This window comes from Diceros bicornis, chromosome 6 (assembly GCF_020826845.1).
Source record: "Diceros bicornis minor isolate mBicDic1 chromosome 6, mDicBic1.mat.cur, whole genome shotgun sequence".
NCBI lineage: Eukaryota > Metazoa > Chordata > Mammalia > Perissodactyla > Rhinocerotidae > Diceros > Diceros bicornis.
In genome coordinates, this window is record NC_080745.1 from 76,108,673 (window position 1) to 76,129,424 (window position 20,752).

A 20,752-nucleotide genomic window follows, 5' to 3' on the forward strand; every position below is an offset into this window, starting at 1 on the left:
AGTTGAAGCTTTTCCACCCTTGTGGGACAGACCCAAAATTGCAGTAGATTACAAACTGCATAGAGCTTCTTTCTTCTCCAGAAGCCACATATAAAGCACCAGTAGACAGTGGTAACTGACAACTAAGACTAAAAATGTTGACAATTTCTTGATTTGCCTGGTTAGCTTATGTATAGAAGTCATTAACTATTTATAAAATGCATTATGAATTGGGTTCCTTCAAACTGTAGCTGAGTGTGTGACATTTCCAGCTCAAATTCTCATGCTTGCATTTGGCTAAAGTACAGATTTTATACAGTTGATAATAAAGTAAAAATAGTTTAGTTAGTTTATCAAGATACAGTAGATGCTTCAGTTTCATTAACTTTGAATCTTCCAAATTAAAGTATGTACTTAGTAATGTAAAGTGAAGTTTTTAAAAATTCCATAAACGGTAAAATAATTTATTGATGTTTTGGAGGAAAATTATTCATAAAGTAAGCAGTTTGTCATTCAAAGGAATTTGCCTTTTTTGCTATTCAATTAGTTTAGTGATGATCCTGCAGGCTAAATTATGGTTGATTACAATCAGCCTTCTTGAAATTTCAAACCATAAAAAATTAGGAGAAAATACCAATGTCAGGCATTTAAATATAATTCTTAATAAAACAAAGTCTTGATTTTTTAAAATTTTTGTAAAATGATACTCGAGTGTAAAGAGTTCAGTTTTCAGCATTGGTTGTATCATTTTCATGAGGAATTATTTCTGATATTTAAAATGAGTTGTCTTTTCATTATTTAAGCGAAGTCAGTCCTATCAGAGAACATTTTGTAAATTCAGCATATCATTTGCTTAATTGCATCTAGAAAGCCATCCAAATGACCAATTTTTACTTCCCAATGTAAAGAATGACATTTATAGGGACCACCCTTCAACTGTGGATAAATGCTTAGTTCTCCTCTGTTGCTGAGCATGTACACTCTTAATTGGTGGTTTTCAAAAACAATGGATTCTAACCAAAACAAGATTAGGTATTTAGGGATACACGTTTGTAATTTTCTTCTTCTTTTGAAGTATAGTAAATCAAAATAAGAATATAATGTAATTGAATAGTCTATGCCAATTTGTTGGTATTTTGGTGAAAAAAGGGGAAAACAAAAACAATCTCCATGTGATATTCTTGCATACTGTGGAATGTTTTAGTCCCCCATAGTGATGAAATGAATAATTAAAAAGGCAGCTCTGATACCACAGCCTGTTTAAAGGTTCTCATTTCCTTTAATGCTGTAAAATACTTTTGCTTAGCTAGTTTGAAACTACTGTAGTGGGGATCTCCAAATAGGCAAAAGAAAGGTTTGGCTTGATCTAAATATTGTAGTCAGGCCATGAAGTGTAGTAACCTTATAATTTAGCATTTTTCCATACAATTCTTTATGAAGTCAATAGAAATAACGAATTAATAGTAGCTTCAGTAAATACAGTAAGAGAACTTACTTATTACTGGCAGGCTTAATATAGTATGCTGTTTGTGGTGGTAAGAAGTCTGGAGTATTCAGACATGAATGAGTTGTGTCACTCCTGAATTGTTGAGACATCTGATATAGTTCTCATTATTGACCTCAGGCTAATGACTTAACTTTTCTACTTTGTCCCCTCTGCAACATTGTTGGTTTTATTTGTCTGCTTACAGTCTTATTGCATTTGCCAAGGTATAAGATACACATTTGTGGCAGGGAAGGGGGGCTTGGAGTGGAGACTCAAGGCAGAGAAGGGATGCTACCATCTCCTTTTGCAGTTTTTGTTATCTTTTTCCTGAGTGTATCCAAAGGGTGATAACACGGTGAGGGAATTCTGTGTGGTAAATTGAGCATTGAGCTGGGAGTCAGGACCCCAGGGTACTAGTCTCAGTTTAAGCAAAGCTACCTTTAGAACTCCTTGAGACTGGCTTTTTTTGTGTTTTTTTCTAAAAAATAAAGGAGTGTCTAGATTAATTTATTTTTATTTATATTCCATTCAGCCCTTTTCAGCTGAGTTCTGCCAGAGAGTTAAGCCCTAATGCCCTAAGCCTTCTGTTCTATGTAATGAACTAAATTCTCTATCCTTGGGAGAATTGAGAAATTATTGTTACTGAAATAATTTTCTGTGTTTTGGCATTCAGATGAGGAACCCCAATTGAGAAAGGCTGCAGCTTTAAAATGATTTAAAATCTATCGGTTTTTCTTGTTGAAAGTCCTTTTAAATTCTAATATAATATATGGGCCGGCCCCGTGGCTTAGCAGTTAAGTGCGCGCACTCTGCTACTGGCAGCCCGGGTTCGGATCCCGGGCGCGCACCAACGCACCGCTTCTCCGGCCATGCTGAGGCCGCGTCCCACATACAGCAACTAGAAGGATGTGCGACTGTGACATACAACTATCTACTGGGGCTTTGGGGAAAAAAAAGGAGGAGGATTGGCAATAGATGTTAGCTCAGAGCGGGTCTTCCTCAGCAAAAAGAGGAGGATTAGCATGGATGTTAGCTCAGGGCTGATCTCACACACAAAACAAAACAAAACAAAACAAAAATTCTAATATAATATGATTTTTATGTTTAAGACATTATGATCTCTATGTGGCAAAGCAGTGTCACTCATTCACTAGTTTAAAAATCTAATTAAAAATCTTATTGACTTCTGCTCACAGATTATGGATAGTATTTTTAAACTACAATAATTTTTCAGATTGCAGTTGAACAGGTAAGAAATTTTAAGTCGTGAACTAAAGACCCCAAGTGAGAAAAGATTACTGTTTCCCAACTGCCATTTTTTAATTGACAGTTTTTGCTTAGTTCAGAAGCAGAAAAGGCAGCAAAGTAACCTGTAAATCTGCATTTGAGTCTGCAATAGTGATGCTGCGATAGTGATGCTGAAGGAGGATGTGAGGATGGCACTCTAGCTTCACAACTAATGTTCAGAGCCTTTTAGCTTTTGAAAATGTCTGTACATTTGTATACTGTAGATAATTCATGAATTGTTTGCAGACATGTCCCTCTGACTTTACAGGTAAAAGTAGATTTCTTATGAAACAAAATTTCAGTGTGTGAACCGTTGACTCATAGTCCACTTGTCTTTATTTACTGGGATTGAGAAATTTGATTTGTTTTACCACACACACAGACACACACACACACACTCACACTCCCATTACTTTTCCTTAGGCCATTATTTATAGAGGACTTGGAGGCATTTAAATTATTGTTTGGAAATAGGATGGGCTTTTAAATTCCATTTCTTTCTGGTTAGTAACATCACAATAATGAAGGAAATATAGATGTACTATTTTCCAGACGTTCCAGTGTATAGTTGGAGATGTAATATTATCCTAGAATTAGAGATTTTAAAAGATCTATATTGTATAGTCCATTTCCTGCCACAATATTAAGACCCCCATATACTCTTGTTTTAATTGTAATCTGCTGAGTTTTGCAGATATACAGCTCTATAGCTGTCTTTCCTTTAGTTTAGTGGTCTTATGTGAATGACTATGTATGGAATAATATACCAGTTCTAATCCGTTTGTGAATATTAATAGAGTACTTCCACAATGCAGAGGTTTCTTTCATTAATGGCATTTGAAAAACTTCTAATTTACATTAAACTTCTCAAGTTCAAGAACTTTACACAACTTTGGTTTGCAGATTTTAGCAAATAGGTTTCCAACAGGGGGCTCTCGAGGTTTGAGATGATCAGCCTTGATACCAATAATGCTTCGAAGCCTCTACTTTCCAACGTTCATCTTGCTCTCTCCCTTTTTGTTTTGTTTTATAGAAAAGGTCACGGATCGCCTACAGTGACGAAGTACGGAATGAGCTCCTAGGGGATGATGGGAATTCCTCAGAGAACCAGGTAGAATGCTAATCAGGAAGGCCCGGTGGGTGGCTGGAGGGTGAAGGAGGTCACTGGCACACTGGGCTCTCAAGCTGCTCCTTAACAGTATTAGCAGCAACTCATGTGGAAGCGATACTGTTTAATGCAAAGCTGGAGTCTTAATCAACTTCAAAATGTTTCTTGGAGATCTTACATTTAACCCTTTACCTTGTGATCACTGTCTGCTATCTTTAAAAAAATCTTTTCTTCTCTTTTCTTTATTATTTAATACTTAAGGAATAACTTGAAACACACTGTTTGCAGACAAAGCCAAGGTCTTCACCTCAAACACATGTAAAAGGAATAAAAAAGTACATAATGCAGCTTTGATAATAATGCAGTATAATTAAATCAACATTTGCAGCAAAACAAATGAAAGTAAAGCTTTCAAAATTCAACAGGGCAGCTCAGTCTCCTATTGTGTAGCTTCTTAAAAATACATTCACCAAAATGCAAATTGTAAGTACCAGTGTGGAACTTGGATACTCATATAGGGGTCCTGCCTCTGTCAAATAATAACAATAATAGTAATAATAACAGGAAAAGTCTTTTTGCAGTTTAAGATCTGCATAGGCAAAAAATAAGATACAATTTCTTCTTAAAAGGGCCTTACAACTTCGCTGTCAGTTCTCATTGGATCACACAATAGTGTCATGAGTTTAATTAATTGTCCCACTTCTTTCTTTGAATTAATACACAGACTTCATTAATTCATATAGATAATATATATGACTTAAAAAAAATGTTTCAAGAGCCTCAGTGTAGAGATGACGTTAAAAATGACTCAAACAACCTTAGTAACTGATTCTCTGACACTTTTAAAGAAAATAAATGATAGGGAACTTCAGAAGCAAGTCCTGAACATGTTTATTAATGTTACTTTGGCAAGTATTGTAAAGGTCTCTACTCTGCCTAAATAAAAAGGAACATAAATCATTCATTGAGTAAACCAAAATTTTAATAAGATAGTAAAACAACGTATCACTACACATTATAAAAATTGCGTAATTGTATTTACCATTTCAAGTAGATTGTATGCTGAAACTATATTACTCTCTGCTATAATGTTAATATTGTAAACAGGGATGTTGCTTATGTGATTAAGGCCCCCATCCACCCATCCTAAAAAAGGGAGAGTCACTGGGCTGATTATGTTTGTTTTTGGAAAGCTCTCACCTCCTCCACTATTTGGATGTTATCAGCTTGAGTTCAGACATGTAAACATGTTAAGATTTGACTTGGCATTTCAGCTTCCCTGACTGAAATGTGAGAATAGCTAAGGGAAAAACAAAAAAGGAACACATCTAACGTAACAGGGTGATGTGATAAAGGGGTTTTACTCATAATAGATTAAATAATGTGAGGAGAGAAAAAATATTTTCTTCTTATTTTAAGTGAGATTTAGATTGCTCATACCTCTGGAGTGAATGAATCATAATTTTATGTCCTATCTTTACTGCAAAAAAGCATTATCTTTTTTGCAAAAAAAGTGAATGCATAGCTCCCATGTCAATTCTTTAAAAAGCTATAGATCTTTCCCTTATTTGAAACTACTGCCTAATAGAGAGGAAATAGAAAGGAAGGAGGTGTTCCTGTCTAACTCAGACTCCTTTATTGTAACGGATGTTGTAGTACTATGACAGGGATCTGTTTTTTTCTTTAAGCATGTTCACTTCTCTTAATGGACATTTTATGTGCCTCAAACATTTGCCTTACATACATATGAGTATGGTTTTTTTCTATGCCTAAAGAAAAATATTCCACAAAAATAGATTGAATTCATATTTTCTGAATTTTTCAAATTATATTCCTATCACTTTAAAGTGATTATGCAGAGATTTCCCCTGGACTTGTATAAATCAAACTCACAAATTCTGAAAGTGCTTGGAGAACCTGAAGTTTAGTTGTAAGGAGCTGTCACGTCAATAAATAGAGTATGATAAATTACAGTCATGAGACTATGTAACTGTTAGATTATCACTTACACAAACTTTTCAGTCTAAAATTTGAATTAGGTTTGAAAGTTCAAAGAGACCACACAACGTTTTGGATATTTTGTTACCAAATGTAGCAAAATATTCATATCACAATAAAGTCATTAAATTTTGTTTTAAGGCTCTTTATCATAATATAGGAATCAAAATCCCACAAACTAAAACACATCCTTAACCAGAAATGGTCACTTGAGAATAACTCTTTATTCTGCATCAGTATTCATCCAGACTATGGGATCAAAACAGAAGGCCTTTTTGTAAAGGAAGAAAAGATTTTAAGTAGGCTCTTCATGTTAATTTTTGTAGCTCAGTGACTGAGAAGATAGTTTTGTCTTGGTAGGATTACCTATAATTTATATAAGAAAATATTTTCTGCCCACAAATAAGTATGTTTTCAAGTTAATTGTTGAGAAATTGATTTTCAGAACTTCTTGGCCGTGTAATATTTATGATTGACTTTTAATATATACAGAGAAAACTTGGAGATAAACAAAATGACAAAAATAGCCATATTTGTTTCATTGTAATTGGGATATATCTCAATTTTTAAAAACTATAGATCAGAAAAGGAAAATAATAAAGAATTCATAGCAATGGTTACAAATAGGTAAAATAAACTAAGTACTGGCTATTTAGTTATTTTTGATGCAATATACACATCCTCCCTATAATGGCTTCTTTGTGAGATTTAGACAAATGTTAATGCCATAGCTATTATTTCTCATTCTGGCCATTTGCACTGCATTTTTTTAGGCATCTAAAACCTGGCTGTTTATCCACATAGTTATAATCTACCAATTAACTATAAAGTATAGTAGTTTACTCATATATATAAACATTTCTGCCATGATTAGAAATATCAAGATTTCAGAAATTAAGAATTTTTCAAATGCCTCTTTATTGTCCCTCATACAGTACACAATTTCATTTAATTCCAAATTAATTGCTTTGTATAAATGCATTTCTGATTCATATCCATCTCATACACTCAAATATAGCTCATCCCTGATTTACAAAGAAGCAACAGAATTACCTACATTGCACATTTGAGTATTGTTGGGTCATCAGCTTTCCAGGGACTATTGTCTTAGGCATTATCATTCTATTCTTTTAAAATATGATATTTTCCATTCTGTATGGCAATATTTTAGTTTTTGAGAGAGTTGACTTTTTGAAATATAGTGATACTATATTTAGAGTGAAAACTTTATTAGTTGTTAACTTGATTTAGTTTCATGAAAACCAGTCTCAGAAAAGGAAAAAAAATCTTAGAGAGTTAAATCCCCTTCATAGCAGAGTATGATAATGGACCAAATAAAATGTTCCATGCTCTTCTTTTGAACCCTAATAGTCTCTCAATTTCCATATGCAAAATTATACTGTTCAGTGAATAAATTTGAGTAAATCCCAAATGGAAGGTTTAAAATATACACAAAGAGTAGGATATTTCTAAACGTGCCGAAATTTTTGTGGTAAAGCAATATTTAGCAGATATGATTGCTTAATTTTTTAATACAAGGTTCTCTTAAGTTCCGATTTGGGCTTGCTGTGCATAAAGTGTGTTAAACTTCAGCTACAGACCAGGGGGTGAAGTCGGTCAATCTAATTCCCCAAGATCTAAAGAAGGTCGGTATCATTTCATATAGCCCTGGCAGAGCAGATCATTACCAGGCACAAATCTGTTCGTTACGTGCTGAGGGTTTATAGCAAAATAAATAGACTGTCATCATAAGTTCAGAAAATTGTGTGTTCGACCCACGATAATGTGTAAAGGGCGTTTAATAGAGTTCAGCATTTATTCGTTATCTGTATGCGGGCAGAGACGGCAGTCGCGTTATCAGCTTTAAAAAAAAATTCGGTAGTTCTGGGGGTCACATGACGCGCCTCACACATGGAGGCGCGCGCTCATGAACCCTCACATGCTCTGCAGTGCAGTTTTGATTTTAGTCACAGCAGAAGGCTTAACCACAAGAGATTCCACTGGTTCAAACCAGCGTAAACCAGATTTTTTCTGCCCACAAAGGAACAGATTACCTCTTGTATCAAATTCTGCATTGGAGGAAAAAAATCTTTGTTTCAGAAAAGATGGTGATTATCATAACTCAACATGGTGGCATGGCAGACTTTCATGTTGCCTATGATGGAGCTAGTAACTCGCTAAAATATGAAATCACTACGTTCAGTCTAGTCTAAGCATTGTTAATTTTCAAAAATAAACCATCTTTTGTTTACTCGAATGAAAACTCTCAGCCTAACTGGAAAAAAAAAAAAAAGATAAAGATTAAAAACCCTCCCATTACCTAGCTTAGCTACAAATCCCGTGTAGAGCTTGAATGCAGCCATGCAGCACAAACAAGATAGAACGTTTTTTGTTTGGAATCTATTGAAAAAACAAATGGGTAGCATTTTTAAACACTCATTGATTATGGCAGGGTGGCATGCCCCAAATGGTCTCTATTGCTGAGGAGTAGTTTTAAACTTTGGCCCCTTAAGTATCATAGTCAACTGAAGAATGGTGCTCCCAGAAAGAAAAGATAGCTGAGCGATCAATTCCCAGATCGTCTCTTTCTGAGAATTTATGTTTGCCTTTTTCTCCTGTGATGTTCGGATAGCAAAGAGAAAGATTCCGATATATGATAGGCCAGGTATTTTGGTTTAAAATTTTACTTCTTCTTGGGAAGAATGATACCTTTTCACATGAAATGGTGAGATGCTTTACTCATACACAGTGCAGGGTTACTGAGAGAGTGTGTTAATTAAAAATCATGACAACTTCTCGTGCATTTTGAAAGGATGATATTCAAAGTTTCATTTTCACTAAATGCACTGTGAGACGTTATGTAACAGGTTCTGTACCCTTTTTATAAGATTCACAACAATTTTGAAATCTCAGTCTTTTGTACTTGAAATAGTTTTCATATAACAAATGAAATAACAGAATAAGCTGGAATGCATACTGCCTTCCCTGAATTGGAGACAAGAAAAGCATTAAGCATTGAGAAATCCGGGCTATACTAAATGTGATACTTTTTGGAGAGACTTATAGTGAGCAATTCATGGCACGTTTCTCCCAAAGCAATACTTTAATTTATTGGCATGCGTATGTCAAGTGTTATAACAGATGTTACAGATATTTGGATGTTTAAAATTATCAGTTGTAGACCTGACTTGCTGAGGATGCAAATTTCAGAACTAGAATGTGGTTTACAGTCTCTTACAACATAGGTTTCAGTTTCTATTCTTTGCAAAAACTATGTAGTCATCTCAAGTATACAATGATATTTGTGGTTTAGAATACTGTTGAACACACACACACACCCACACACACAAAGAATGAACCAGATATATGATTATATCCATCTTGTAATTTCTAAAGAGTTAAGCAGCTTGTTTTATCTGTTATATTTAAGGCAAATAGAAGAATGTTCTACAGAGAAGAATTAAAATGTTATCATAGGAGAATTTACTAACAAGTAAAGAGTGGTTTTGAGTTTGACTTTAGTGAAAACAGACTGCAGTACAAATGAAGTAAGAGAGCTCATTGCTTTGAGATGACCCAGTTCACAAGATGAAGAAAATTGAAAAATGAGGAAACTTCAAAAATTAAAATAAAAACACCAGGTGATTGCAGTAGCCTCTTAAGCAAAACAAAAACTTAGAAATTAACTCTGATATACACAATATTTCTAAGGATAGTGAAATATTTTCTGATACTATGTCCAAAATCCTATGTATCCTGGCATGCTTTATTCTCAATTAAAATAATTTTACCTCCAATTGCAATCCTATTACTAGAGTGGGGATAAATATGACATTAACTAACGTAATAGTTTGTTGTTTTAAATACTTATTGGGACAAAAGCATGAACTATTAATCATTTTCATTTGTACGTAAAACGTGAAATCAGTTGTCAAGATTTAAAATAGAGAAACATCCTGAAGACTTGTAGGTACAAAACCTCTTCAGTGGTACATTCTTAGAAGAGAGGAACAGTAAACTTGTTTTCTTTCTTTATAATATAGACTTCTATGAAGTCATTCCCCTTTATTTCATGATGGTGTCTTAGATGTACTTTAAAAGAGAATTTCACACTATTCTCTTTGTTTAATGTGACAGTGTGAGAAAGTGATCTTTATTCGTTCAAAAAACTCTGCATGTAGTCTATGTTTAGGTTCTTTTAATGTGTTTGTCTGTGATTTTTAAATGCTAAACATGTAAACAGATAAATTGTCAATGTTAATTCTGTATCCTGTCACACAACTGATCTTTCTTTCCTGCCATTTCTTTCCTTTTTATCTTTTTTTTTTTTTTGTGCATTCATGTTGCAGTTGATAAAATTACGTGAAGAGGTAAGTACTTCCTAGCTTGCTTTTTTTTTTTTAATTCTGCTTTTCCCTGTAAAATTGAGTTTCTAAATCTGAAGTAAGATCTTTGAGTTCATTTTTCCAGGAAAATCTACACATAGCAAAAATATTGATTATATTGCTCAGAAATGTTCTCTGCTGACTATCTTTTTAAAAACAAGTATATCCTAATCATGCTTATCACATGATCATTGTTGTTTGTTGGCATCGGAGGAAAGTTCATATTTTAAAGGCCAAGAAAGAGAGGAAGAAACAAAGGAATATCCTAAAACTATACCCAAGTGTAGTTTTAATGTAGACTAACTTCAGATTTGTTTTATTTATATTGGTTTCTCAAAGAAGTCAATATGATTTAAAAATCTTTTTCTGACATTCTGTTTTACTTTACTGAAAACTGTTTTTGAATAAACTCCTTTCCCTCACCCAGAATTCTTAGGTTCAACGTAAGATACGAGGAATCTATTATTCTTTTGGGGAAACACACATCTGTTATAAATGCCCTACTAGTCTGTGTACACAGATACCTAAGAATAGCCAAAGCTCTCGTCATTGTTAAACACTTTCCTTTTTGTAGGAAATAGTACCCAAGTGAGTTCTCATTTTTCTGAGTTTGCTAGTCTGTTTCATAACACAGCTCTGGACTTTTTGTGGCCCGGCAAATATTTACAGCAATATTTATAATTTTATCCCCCTGTCAATGAGGGATTTTGAATGATTCTGTACTTTTTTTTAATTAAGCCAAACATATCAAATATGCTTTGATTCTCTTTTCAGAGATAAAGTATTATATGTTTTATTTAATGAAGTTAGTTTTGTTACTTTTATATTATGGCATAAAATAATGGCCCATATTGCAATTTTAAAATTGTCTAATTGCTTATAATAATCAGAGTACTGTGAATTATTTTCAAGTTTAGCTTGACTGCAGTGATTGAGATTTTCCCAGAAGTTTTTTTATCAGTATGTCATCATTCTCTAGGTGATGTGAAATCTAGAGGTTTGTAGATAGAGGTTTTCAACGACTTTTCTGATTTAAGATGCTTTAGTGATGCCTTCTCTTAGTAAAAGTAATAATGATGTATAAAATGAAGGGCGAAAATACCCAGAACCCTCACCCTCCAATCTTTTTGTGTTTTTTCTCTTCCCTACATCTAAGCAGATGTATATACTAAATGAATATAATCAATTGCAGTTTTGATGTATAAGATTATTCTTAAAGTGAGTGATACATCAACATTATTTTTCTGCAAGACATAATATCTGCTTGTATGTATTTGCATATGCTCATGCTTACGTGAAGAATCTGAAATTTCAAATGTTAATGGAGCTAACAATAGGCTTGAAAACCTCTTTTATGAAGAAACTACATGAAGCTCTTGCCCCTGAATTTAGCAATGAATATAACTAATAAAATCTTGTGTGTTATTACATTCAGCATTTTTGACATAAGATCTATTTTTGTTAAGCTGAATTGTGTGGACTTAGAAATCTTAATTCTAAAAGCTGAAAACATCACATCTGCATTTCTTTTAAAATATGTTTTATCATTGTGTTATGGCTTATTTCTTTTGTTGTGCCTATAGCAACAGTTTCATCAGTTATGCTTCTGGAATGCATGTTACTGTAACCTGTAATGGAATTGTACTTGGAAGAATTAGATCATTCAACTAATAGAATAATATACTCTGAAATATTCTTTTAACAGCCTTTAATATGGATGTAGCATTGATATTTATAGAATAGGTTACGGTGATGACACTGCATTAATATATGGTTTGTTCAGAAGTGATTGTTTCTCAGCCAGGATTCTAATAGTAGTGATACAGGGAATGTACCCCAGATTTCTTCCTTGTACTTAGCCTAAGAAGACAGGCACTCATCTGGTTTGAAATAGGACATTTTGTTGTGTTTGGAAACAAAGCATGCCCCATCCCTTCCTTGTGATGTGCTTTTCGGGCTCACTTCTGGAAATGGGGCATGCTTGGAGGCAGACTGGTAGAGCACAGGGAGCTGAACCGGTGTTGGCTGTGCCGAGCTCTCCGTTTGAATCCTGCGTCTCCAGCTCTCCACATTGCACAGCTCCTCACACAAGCTGAGCTCTGTCTGAAGCTCCTGCCCAGCTTCACTTACCCGCTTTGAAAAGGGCTGAGAAGAGGGTGAGAGAATGAGTTGGGGATGGAGTGTGGGGGCAAGTTGAAAGCATCAGCTGCTACTATAGTGTGTTTCCTTTCATTTTCAGAGACCAGGGCAATGCACAACTAACGGAACAATGTAAATAGCACAGCTGTTATAAGAACTTGATTTTAGTTTGACTTAAGTTAAGAGGTTCCAAAATACAAAGTGAGGTCCCACTGGAAGGCTGCTGGTAAACTGATAGTCCTCTTGTGTGCAGATTTACTCTTGAACTGTCCTGAGGAAGAATTACTCCCAGTATTTAGGAATATGCATTTTTTTTTAAAAAGTTCTTTTAGAAATTTTGCTTCCCATTAAAGCCGTACACTGAATAGTCTGAATTGACTCACTGTCGTAGAATCCCCAAAATCATTATACATTTACATGCTTTGTTTCCTACATGATATATTATCATATAATAGACTGTCAGTTTTCAGTATTGACCTTTGATTTTTTTTTTTTATCTGTAGTAGCTAAATGTTTTCTTTTAATTTAGGGATTTTATATAATATGCAAATGAAGCAAAAATCTTTGTTCTCTTATTCTGGATTAAAATTCAGATTTACTCTTGATTTCGCAAATCTTTTTATATCTTTTTAGACAATCACCAGTTTGAAATTAAGTCCTTTGTTAAGGTAGAAAACAATATGCAGAGAAGAGAAGAGCAATTCCTACTCCCAAAACCTGCATGTAGGGAGAATTAGGAGTAAGAAAGCTATTTTTGACAAGCTGAGTAAAGTGCTTAATTTTATTTTAAAATAGTCATTAATGCTTCTTTTTTTCAGTTACAGCCTTTAGTGATTTTGCATTTTCATGGTATAAGCTTTCCTTCCTTCCTCCCTTTTATTTATTTAGGTTTTTTTTTTTGCAGAGGGAGGGTCAGTTTTTCTCTTAATTTCTCCGCTGTATATTAGACAACTCTATTAATTATTATAGACTGTTGTTGCAGCTTTCCTGACCTTCACATCAGGTCCTATCTCTCTTTTCTAAATGCATTGTTTTAATGATTCTCCCTCCCCACCCCAGCTCTTCCCCCCAAAAAAAATTTCAAGGAAAGCTTTGATGTGGCTTTAGCTGCCTCCAACGTCTGGCCGCATCTCAGATGTGTCACCTATGCCGGGAGGGAATAAGGAAATCACGTTTTGAATGGTAATGATAACATACTAATCACTTCCTTTCTTTGAAGATGGAAGCGAGATGTTCTGTCAGCATCCCTGGCTGCTAGAGCTTGGAGGCACTGGTCTAGGTGTATTAGCTTAAGTGTGCATGTCAATACAGCTTGCATCTCCAAGATCCATGGGGGCTCATTAGAGCAAGGTAGATCGTTTCGCTCGACAGCCACTCAGATAATATGTGTGGCACCTCCTTTTTTATTATTATTAGAAAGCATTTCTTCAATTTTAAATGACATCTGTCAACAACACAAAGTTGTAGGAGTTGTGGTTGCATTTTTTCTTTCTTTTTGACCAAACTGATTTGAAGGGGAAAGGTACTAATTTATACAAATACATGTATGCATGTACACACACACAAATATACAGATACGCATATTTATGTATTTCTAAGTATGCTGACATACATGCATCTATACAGACACACATTTTCATGTCATGTGCATGCACATATTCTTACCCATTCACAGCCATGATTAGCTTATAAATCTGTTTGTCAACCTGATTTGATCTAGTGTACAATCATTACGGTTAAAAAAACCCAGGCTCAATGTAGAAAAGAGAGTTTAGAAGCTGAGAATTTCAGAAAAATTCTCTAATTTCCCCATCAAATATAATGTAAAAGAGTATATATAATTATTATAATATTAGTTCACAGTCAAAAGCACTGTGTGTCAAAAGTTCACCTTCAGTCTAGTGCCATATATTTGGGGATAAAGCCACCATTTTGTACATCTGTGTGCATGGAGAAACATGTGTCTCTTGTTTCTTGGTGGTTGCCCCGAGTTGTCTTAAAACCAGAACTGCTATTTAGTATTCTGTTTTAGTAGCATATGTTGTTCTATATGGAATCTTGCTGCACATCCAAAATTGAGGGGCATTCTCTTAAAAATAAAGTTCCTATTTAAAAATTACTATCTGCAGGAATCAATGGAACAAATAAGTTTTTTAAATGATTATATTTTGTAAAAAATAAATACAAAATAGGGATCATAGATCTATGCAAGTATCTCATACATCTGCCTCTGCTGAAACAGGAAAGATCCAGTTGGCTCTGTTCTTCGTGCATTTCTCAGTGTTTTGGAGTGAGATTCATTGTGGCCACATATGAGTTTGCCTTTTAAAACAAAACAGTGGATGGTCCATACACGATTGATTGGAAATCTGTCCATTGAAGTGGTTCCTATAATGGAAGATTTGCTAAAAATTATCTGTAATGGGTTGTGATTCCCCCCCTAGAAATGTTAGGGCATACAAAAGCATTGTTTTTTTAAGGCAAAAAAAGAACATTGTAGACGGCTGTCTGATTTTTTTCTCTTTTTCTTTTTCAGAGGGCACATCTGCTCCATAACACAGAGAGGCTGGAAAGGTCATCTCGGAGACTAGAGGCTGGATACCAAATAGCAGTGGAAACCGGTAAGAATTCTGAGAGTGAGCAAATTGTCTTGCTTATGCACAGCAGTCTTCACAACACATGACATTTCAGGGAAACTTCAAAGGAGTAGCAGAGACAGCAGCCCAAGATGTGGTTTACATATTGGGGAGACAATTGGGAGCTTATTTGCGCTTATCTTTTTTCAAGTTAAAAGGCATGACATCTACTGAAAACAGTTCCTGAGGTTTAAAAGTATACATCTGAAAAGAGATGGAATACTTTGTCTAAATTCTACATTTGTCTTAATATGCAGTTACATGTTGTCAGTTTACCCACCCGCAATGATTGCTAGCACACAGTGCAGTCTGCAGTTATTTGCTCCTTTACGTTTATTCACATATGTAAAAATTAACATTTTAATCAGTCTAAATGATGTGAACGAGGGGCAAAGAGGTAACACTACCTAGTTTACCTTGCTTATTTGTCCTAGTATTGGAAATGATCCTGTATTTTTTTTTTTTTTTAAATCCTGAACAGAACCTATAATCAGATACAGGGGAAAAAAAAGTCATAGTATGAAGCAAGGCTAATGTTCATGGTAATCTTATTAGCACTAGTTAATGCTGTCCAAACTTTTGGTTTGAATTAACACTAGTTATTAATTTCAGAAAACACAGCCCTAATTTGACTTCTAAGTTTCGTCTACTTAAAATAGACAAGCTTTTTCGTTGTATATGTTTCATGCAATGACTCTTTATTTTTACACAGTAAATAAATGTCCATTAACCCCTTTGTAGTCATTAGTTTCTTATTATTTAATTATCTTTTTTGTTTTGTTTTGCAAAGTATAGATTGTATATAGTCTATTTTACATATTTTGGATAGTTCTTGCCCAGTATGTAAACCGAAAAATATATGGTTAACAACATTTCTATTGATTTTTTTAAATTTAGCATCACAAAAATGTTTATTTTTGGAAGAGCGGGTATAATGAGAAGGATTCCAAATAATTTCTTCTGTGAATGGCCAGTGTTTTTTCTTGCCCTGGGCTCATGGGTATACTATATTGACTGGCTTATGTGATAAATTCTAAGGAACTGAATAGGAAGAACACAAATGGCATTGGTATTACAGTAATGATGAGAAAACTGAAGAAAACCATAAACACTCCAGATTTTTTAATAGTATGGGCAACCCTTCTTTCTGAGGTTATTGATCGATTGGCTTTCTGCCCTGATTGGAATAAAAGCCAGCTTCCATTTGTTCTTTTTATCGTTGGGCTTGCCTTTAGAAGTGACTGTCCCTGTGAATAATGGAAAGAGCCCTGAACGTGAGGTCAAAGGACCAGGCTCAGGTTCTAGCTCTTGTTTGTGTGACCTTGAGCAAATCACATAACTGAGTCTCAGTTTCTTCTTCAATAAAATGGAAATAACACTGCCTGTCTCAGAATATTCCTAAGAAATGATGGCATATATTAAAATGTTTTATACACCATAAAACACTATACAAATATAAATATTATTATTAATGTATAGTCATTTGATGATATACAGGCATTTATCTTTCTCTATCTCATAGAAAAATTTTTTTATTGTGATTAAAATTTGTATCTATTTAAGGACTTTTTAAAAAAGTGTTACTTTGACATCCTTGGGGAATGTAACAGTATACCTATTGAACATGATCATCATCCAGGAACCTTCTTTGACAAAACATACCATTGGTGAGCATCTTTCCACATGGGACTGGGTTGGGTTGGGGATGTTCTTGCTGTGACACCAATCACAGGGCTTAATTTGGCTGATTGGGCTGCCTTTTCTCTTACACTACACCATTCATGTAGCTCCCTCCCAAAGCTGAAGGAAGTCATCAAAGAAGATCACAGATACTGGAGGATCATACATTGATCAAGGTTATAAGATTGAATGGGATTTGGTAGTTATTCCTTTTGGTGTATGTTAAAATATAACATCCACATCAAACTATGAATACAGTCAACATGGAAAATGTCAATTTAAGAGTGTCCCAAAAACCAGCCTAAGTTTTAGTAGAATACAATGATTAACTATAAAATTTTATAAAATTAGGTACTTATTTTTCATATAAGGCTTGGGAACTTCTTACAGACTATAAAACCAAGTCTGGGAGGAGGAGTAAGGGTGGGCATTGTGGAGGTAAAGACAAATGTGGCACACGCAGTCTCTGCCTAGACAGGAGTATTCACAATAATTCATTTCCATGGGTGAGTTTGAAAGTGGATTGAGAAATGAGAAGGGAGGCATAAAGCATTTTTCCTGCCCTTGATTCTTATTGAAGTAATGTGGAAACGAAAGTAATCGTGATGGGCACCGTGTTGCTTCTACATTTCCTGCTTCTCTGCTAACCCTCAGCCTAGTCATGTCTAGTCAATCAACAGCTCTGTGTTTTGATTATGATGTAAGTTTATGATATTAATCTTTTGTTATAGTAGCACTAGAGGAATAGCATCTTTCAAAAGGAAAAACTTTTAGTACTCATTGGTTTCTTCTTCTGAAAGACTATGGAATGCAAGGCGGAGAAGATGTAGAGGAGTTAGTGTGACTTTTGAAATAGCACAAAAAAGAGAAATGGTTCCCAACTATTGGTCTGAGAACTAGTTCTAAACCACAACAAGAGTTTACACCAGTATACAGCAAAATGAGATTAAAAAAAAAAAAGTAATGACTTTCTCATAAAGCAAATTTTATTAATTTAAAGGACTACATTTTTTTCTAAGATTATGTTTTTCCTATTTTGGGGTGATAAAAGAAAGGATAGTTTTATGATATGATAGAAATAGTAGGTAGAAGTTATATATTTATTTATTTTTCTACCTGGAAAAAGAACAAAATTGACAACACTATTTTGGGCCCCATGAAATGTTTTTTGAAATTTTACTTGTCCACAAAGTCTAGGAACTATTGTCTGATGTTCTCAACTGGAGAAAGAGAGAACAACCCCATCATCTGGCCCTGTCATTAATCAGCTGTGTGATTTTGAGAAATCACTTAACCTCTCTGTACATGTTCTTTTATTTGCAAAATGGAAACCTCACACCAGATTCTATGTATCCCATAAGGTGGTTATAAAGTAAAATGAAGTCATATGTAATCAAGTGCTTAGAAAGTAAAGAGGGCTCTGTAAAAGTCATCATTTTTGTACGTTACCATCAGCAAAAGTGGTTATCTTTCAAAATTATTGGCAAAAGCTTTCAATAAAAATCTGTAAACTTCTATTCATTAGAAGTTTGACAAATTTGGTAATTGATCATAATTGATGACTGGTATTGGCAAATATCATAAGAAGTTATGATATTGGCAAATCTCATTAGAAGTTGTATTGTCAAATTGGCAGTTATTGTCTCTTTAAGAAGAGCTGCTCAGCAGAGGGCTGCATGTCCAGAATGCACGTGGTCTGAAAAAAAGTACATGATTATTTCTAAGTGCCGTTTACACCTTGATATATGTTGAGTTTAATACCAATCAAGTTTCTTTCACGGATCTTTTCTTATTTGAGAAAACTGATGAAGTTAAAAGTTAATTGAAAAAGGTCCGTTTAGAAAAGATGGGACAGATGGAAGAATATATGACATTAAACTAAAGAGCTGATGCTAGGACATTTCAATCTAAGACTGACATTGAGAGGGACAATTATCAGACTCAGTGAGTAACACAACTTCCTTGAGAGTGACCATCAAGGACCAAATTCTATGCTGATGGTATGAGCCATTGGCTAGATCCAGTTTGGCATTTTTTAAAATAAGTTCTTGTCCTAGAATCTGTGAATAAAAAGCTACTCTTCCTTTTGTCAGTTATTGCTGATAGGTATGACTCTTAGCTGTGGAGATAGCTATTTTGTTTGAGGTCGAGGAGTTAATATTTCAAACGCTGGGTCATCTGCCCTTTATTCTGAAATTATTTTTTTTTCTTCTGAAGTAAATATCCCAGAATGATAATAGGCACAAAACTAATGGAAGCTGTTAACTAATGATTAATAAAAGAAATAGGCTGAAAGAGAAATTATTCAAGGGCAGGAATGCAAGGCTCACTCTGTCTTTTCAGTATGTAAACAGGTAGTGTAAAACACTCATGACTGTCCTACCCTATACTCTAAATGGGCCCAGTGCGCCTGCATACATCTCTGGAACCATGAGAATGTTTATCTACAGTCAGTAGCCTCACGTCTTTGAATAGTAATCTGCACCATTTACTAGCCTTGCTTCTGCCATCCCTGAGTACCCAAGCCTTATGAGTCAGCAGCCCTTCTCCCAGTAGTCACTCAGACCACCTAGTTCTAAGGTTCCATTTGGTCATTGATCTCTTTACAACAGAGTGCTATACTTCTGCCAGCGTTCCTGTCATGAGGAAGAGGTGCTCCATCCTTCACCGAGGTCCCTGCAGGTCCCCCCCTGGGACTCGTGATTGGACATATGTAGAAATAGTACAGTGTTTATTGAACACTTACTATGGGCCCCACACTGTTCTCAATACTCTACATTCATTATCTCTTTAATCCTTACCACAACCCTATGCGGTAATTACTTTTTTCTCATTTTACAGATGAGAAAACAAGGTACAGAGAGATTAGGTAATTTATCCAGAGTTATAATCAAGCTAGGAAATAGTACAGCCAGACCATCTGATTCCATGCTCTCAACCAAAAGACCACACTGAAATATGAATGGGTCCCGTGTACCTAGATTTTCCAAAGTGATCTGTTGCAGTCAAAATATGTCATATTCTCACATCTGTTAATTTCCTTTTCTTATAATTTATTCAGAAACTAATCATTGAATACTGTGTACCGTGTGCTGAGGATACAGTAGTAAACAAGACAGCCAAGGTCCCTGTTCTCAGGCAGCGTATGTATGAGGGCAAAGGAGGGCGGCAGGATGAGACAGACATTTTTTTTAATTAATAAATAAATGGACAAGATCATTTCAGATAATGATAAAATGAAGCAGAGTATTAAAGAGTAACTGATGAAGGCTACCTTAGGTTGGCTAGTCAGGAAAGGCCTCCCAGAGAAGTGGCTTGTGAGCTGAGTATTGAACAGTACAAAAATGCTGTCAGTAAGCACATCTGGGGCAGATGATTCCAAGACAGAAGAGCAAGCACAAGGGCTCTGAAGTGAGAAGGTGTTTGGAGTGTTCAAGAAACAGAAAGGCCACTATGGCTGGAGTGAAGTGAGCAAGGGGACGCAGCAAACGATTAGGTCAGAGCCAAATAGGGCACAGATTGTGTAGGGCCCCCGGACGTGGGAACGAGTGTGAATTTAACTCTAAGTAGGGTGCGCAATGCCATTGGAGGGATTTCAGCAGGCAAGTGGCCTTATCTGAATTGTCTAGGACAGGGATTGTAGGGGTGGAGTAGCAAAGGAGTGGAAACAGGGAGACATGTTAGGAAATGTGTTATAGTGATCCAAGATCTGGTCCTTTTACCAGTTGAAATTAATAGAGAGATTTGATGGTGAAGATGCAGGAGAAATTATAAGCCATTTTAAAAGGCATTCAGGAGTAAGGAGCTTGAAATTTATCATTAATTTCTTTAATAATTGGCTTGAGATCCTAAAGATTTTTCCTTAAGGACATCCCAAAACAAATGGGGACTTGTTAGTCCTTGTACCTGTCCATCAGGCTGGTGGTAATGGATGCTTGTGATTATAAATCAGAGCTTAAAATCAAGTTTATGATAATATTTTATATGAAGAATGATGATGACAATACCTATTTCCTAGAGTTCATGAGAGGCATAAATGAAATAACGCTTGTAG

The 20,752-nt window shown here is 35.0% G+C and overlaps 1 protein-coding gene across 8 annotated transcripts in view; it reads left to right on the forward strand.

Moving 5' to 3' along the window:
• Positions 1–20,752, forward strand: part of VTI1A (vesicle transport through interaction with t-SNAREs 1A) — a 355,351-nt gene that overhangs the window by 71,767 nt on the left and 262,832 nt on the right. For 5 of the 8 annotated variants that reach the window (XM_058543994.1, XM_058543992.1, XM_058543996.1 and 2 more), the window contains exons 4-6: positions 3,786–3,863; positions 10,208–10,228; positions 14,919–15,003. In XM_058543994.1, coding sequence (XP_058399977.1) covers positions 3,786–3,863; positions 10,208–10,228; positions 14,919–15,003 — 184 coding nt within the window. The remainder of the gene's footprint in view (positions 1–3,785; positions 3,864–10,207; positions 10,229–14,918; positions 15,004–20,752) is intronic. The other 3 variants (XM_058543993.1, XM_058543999.1, XM_058543998.1) reach the window with 2 other exon arrangements.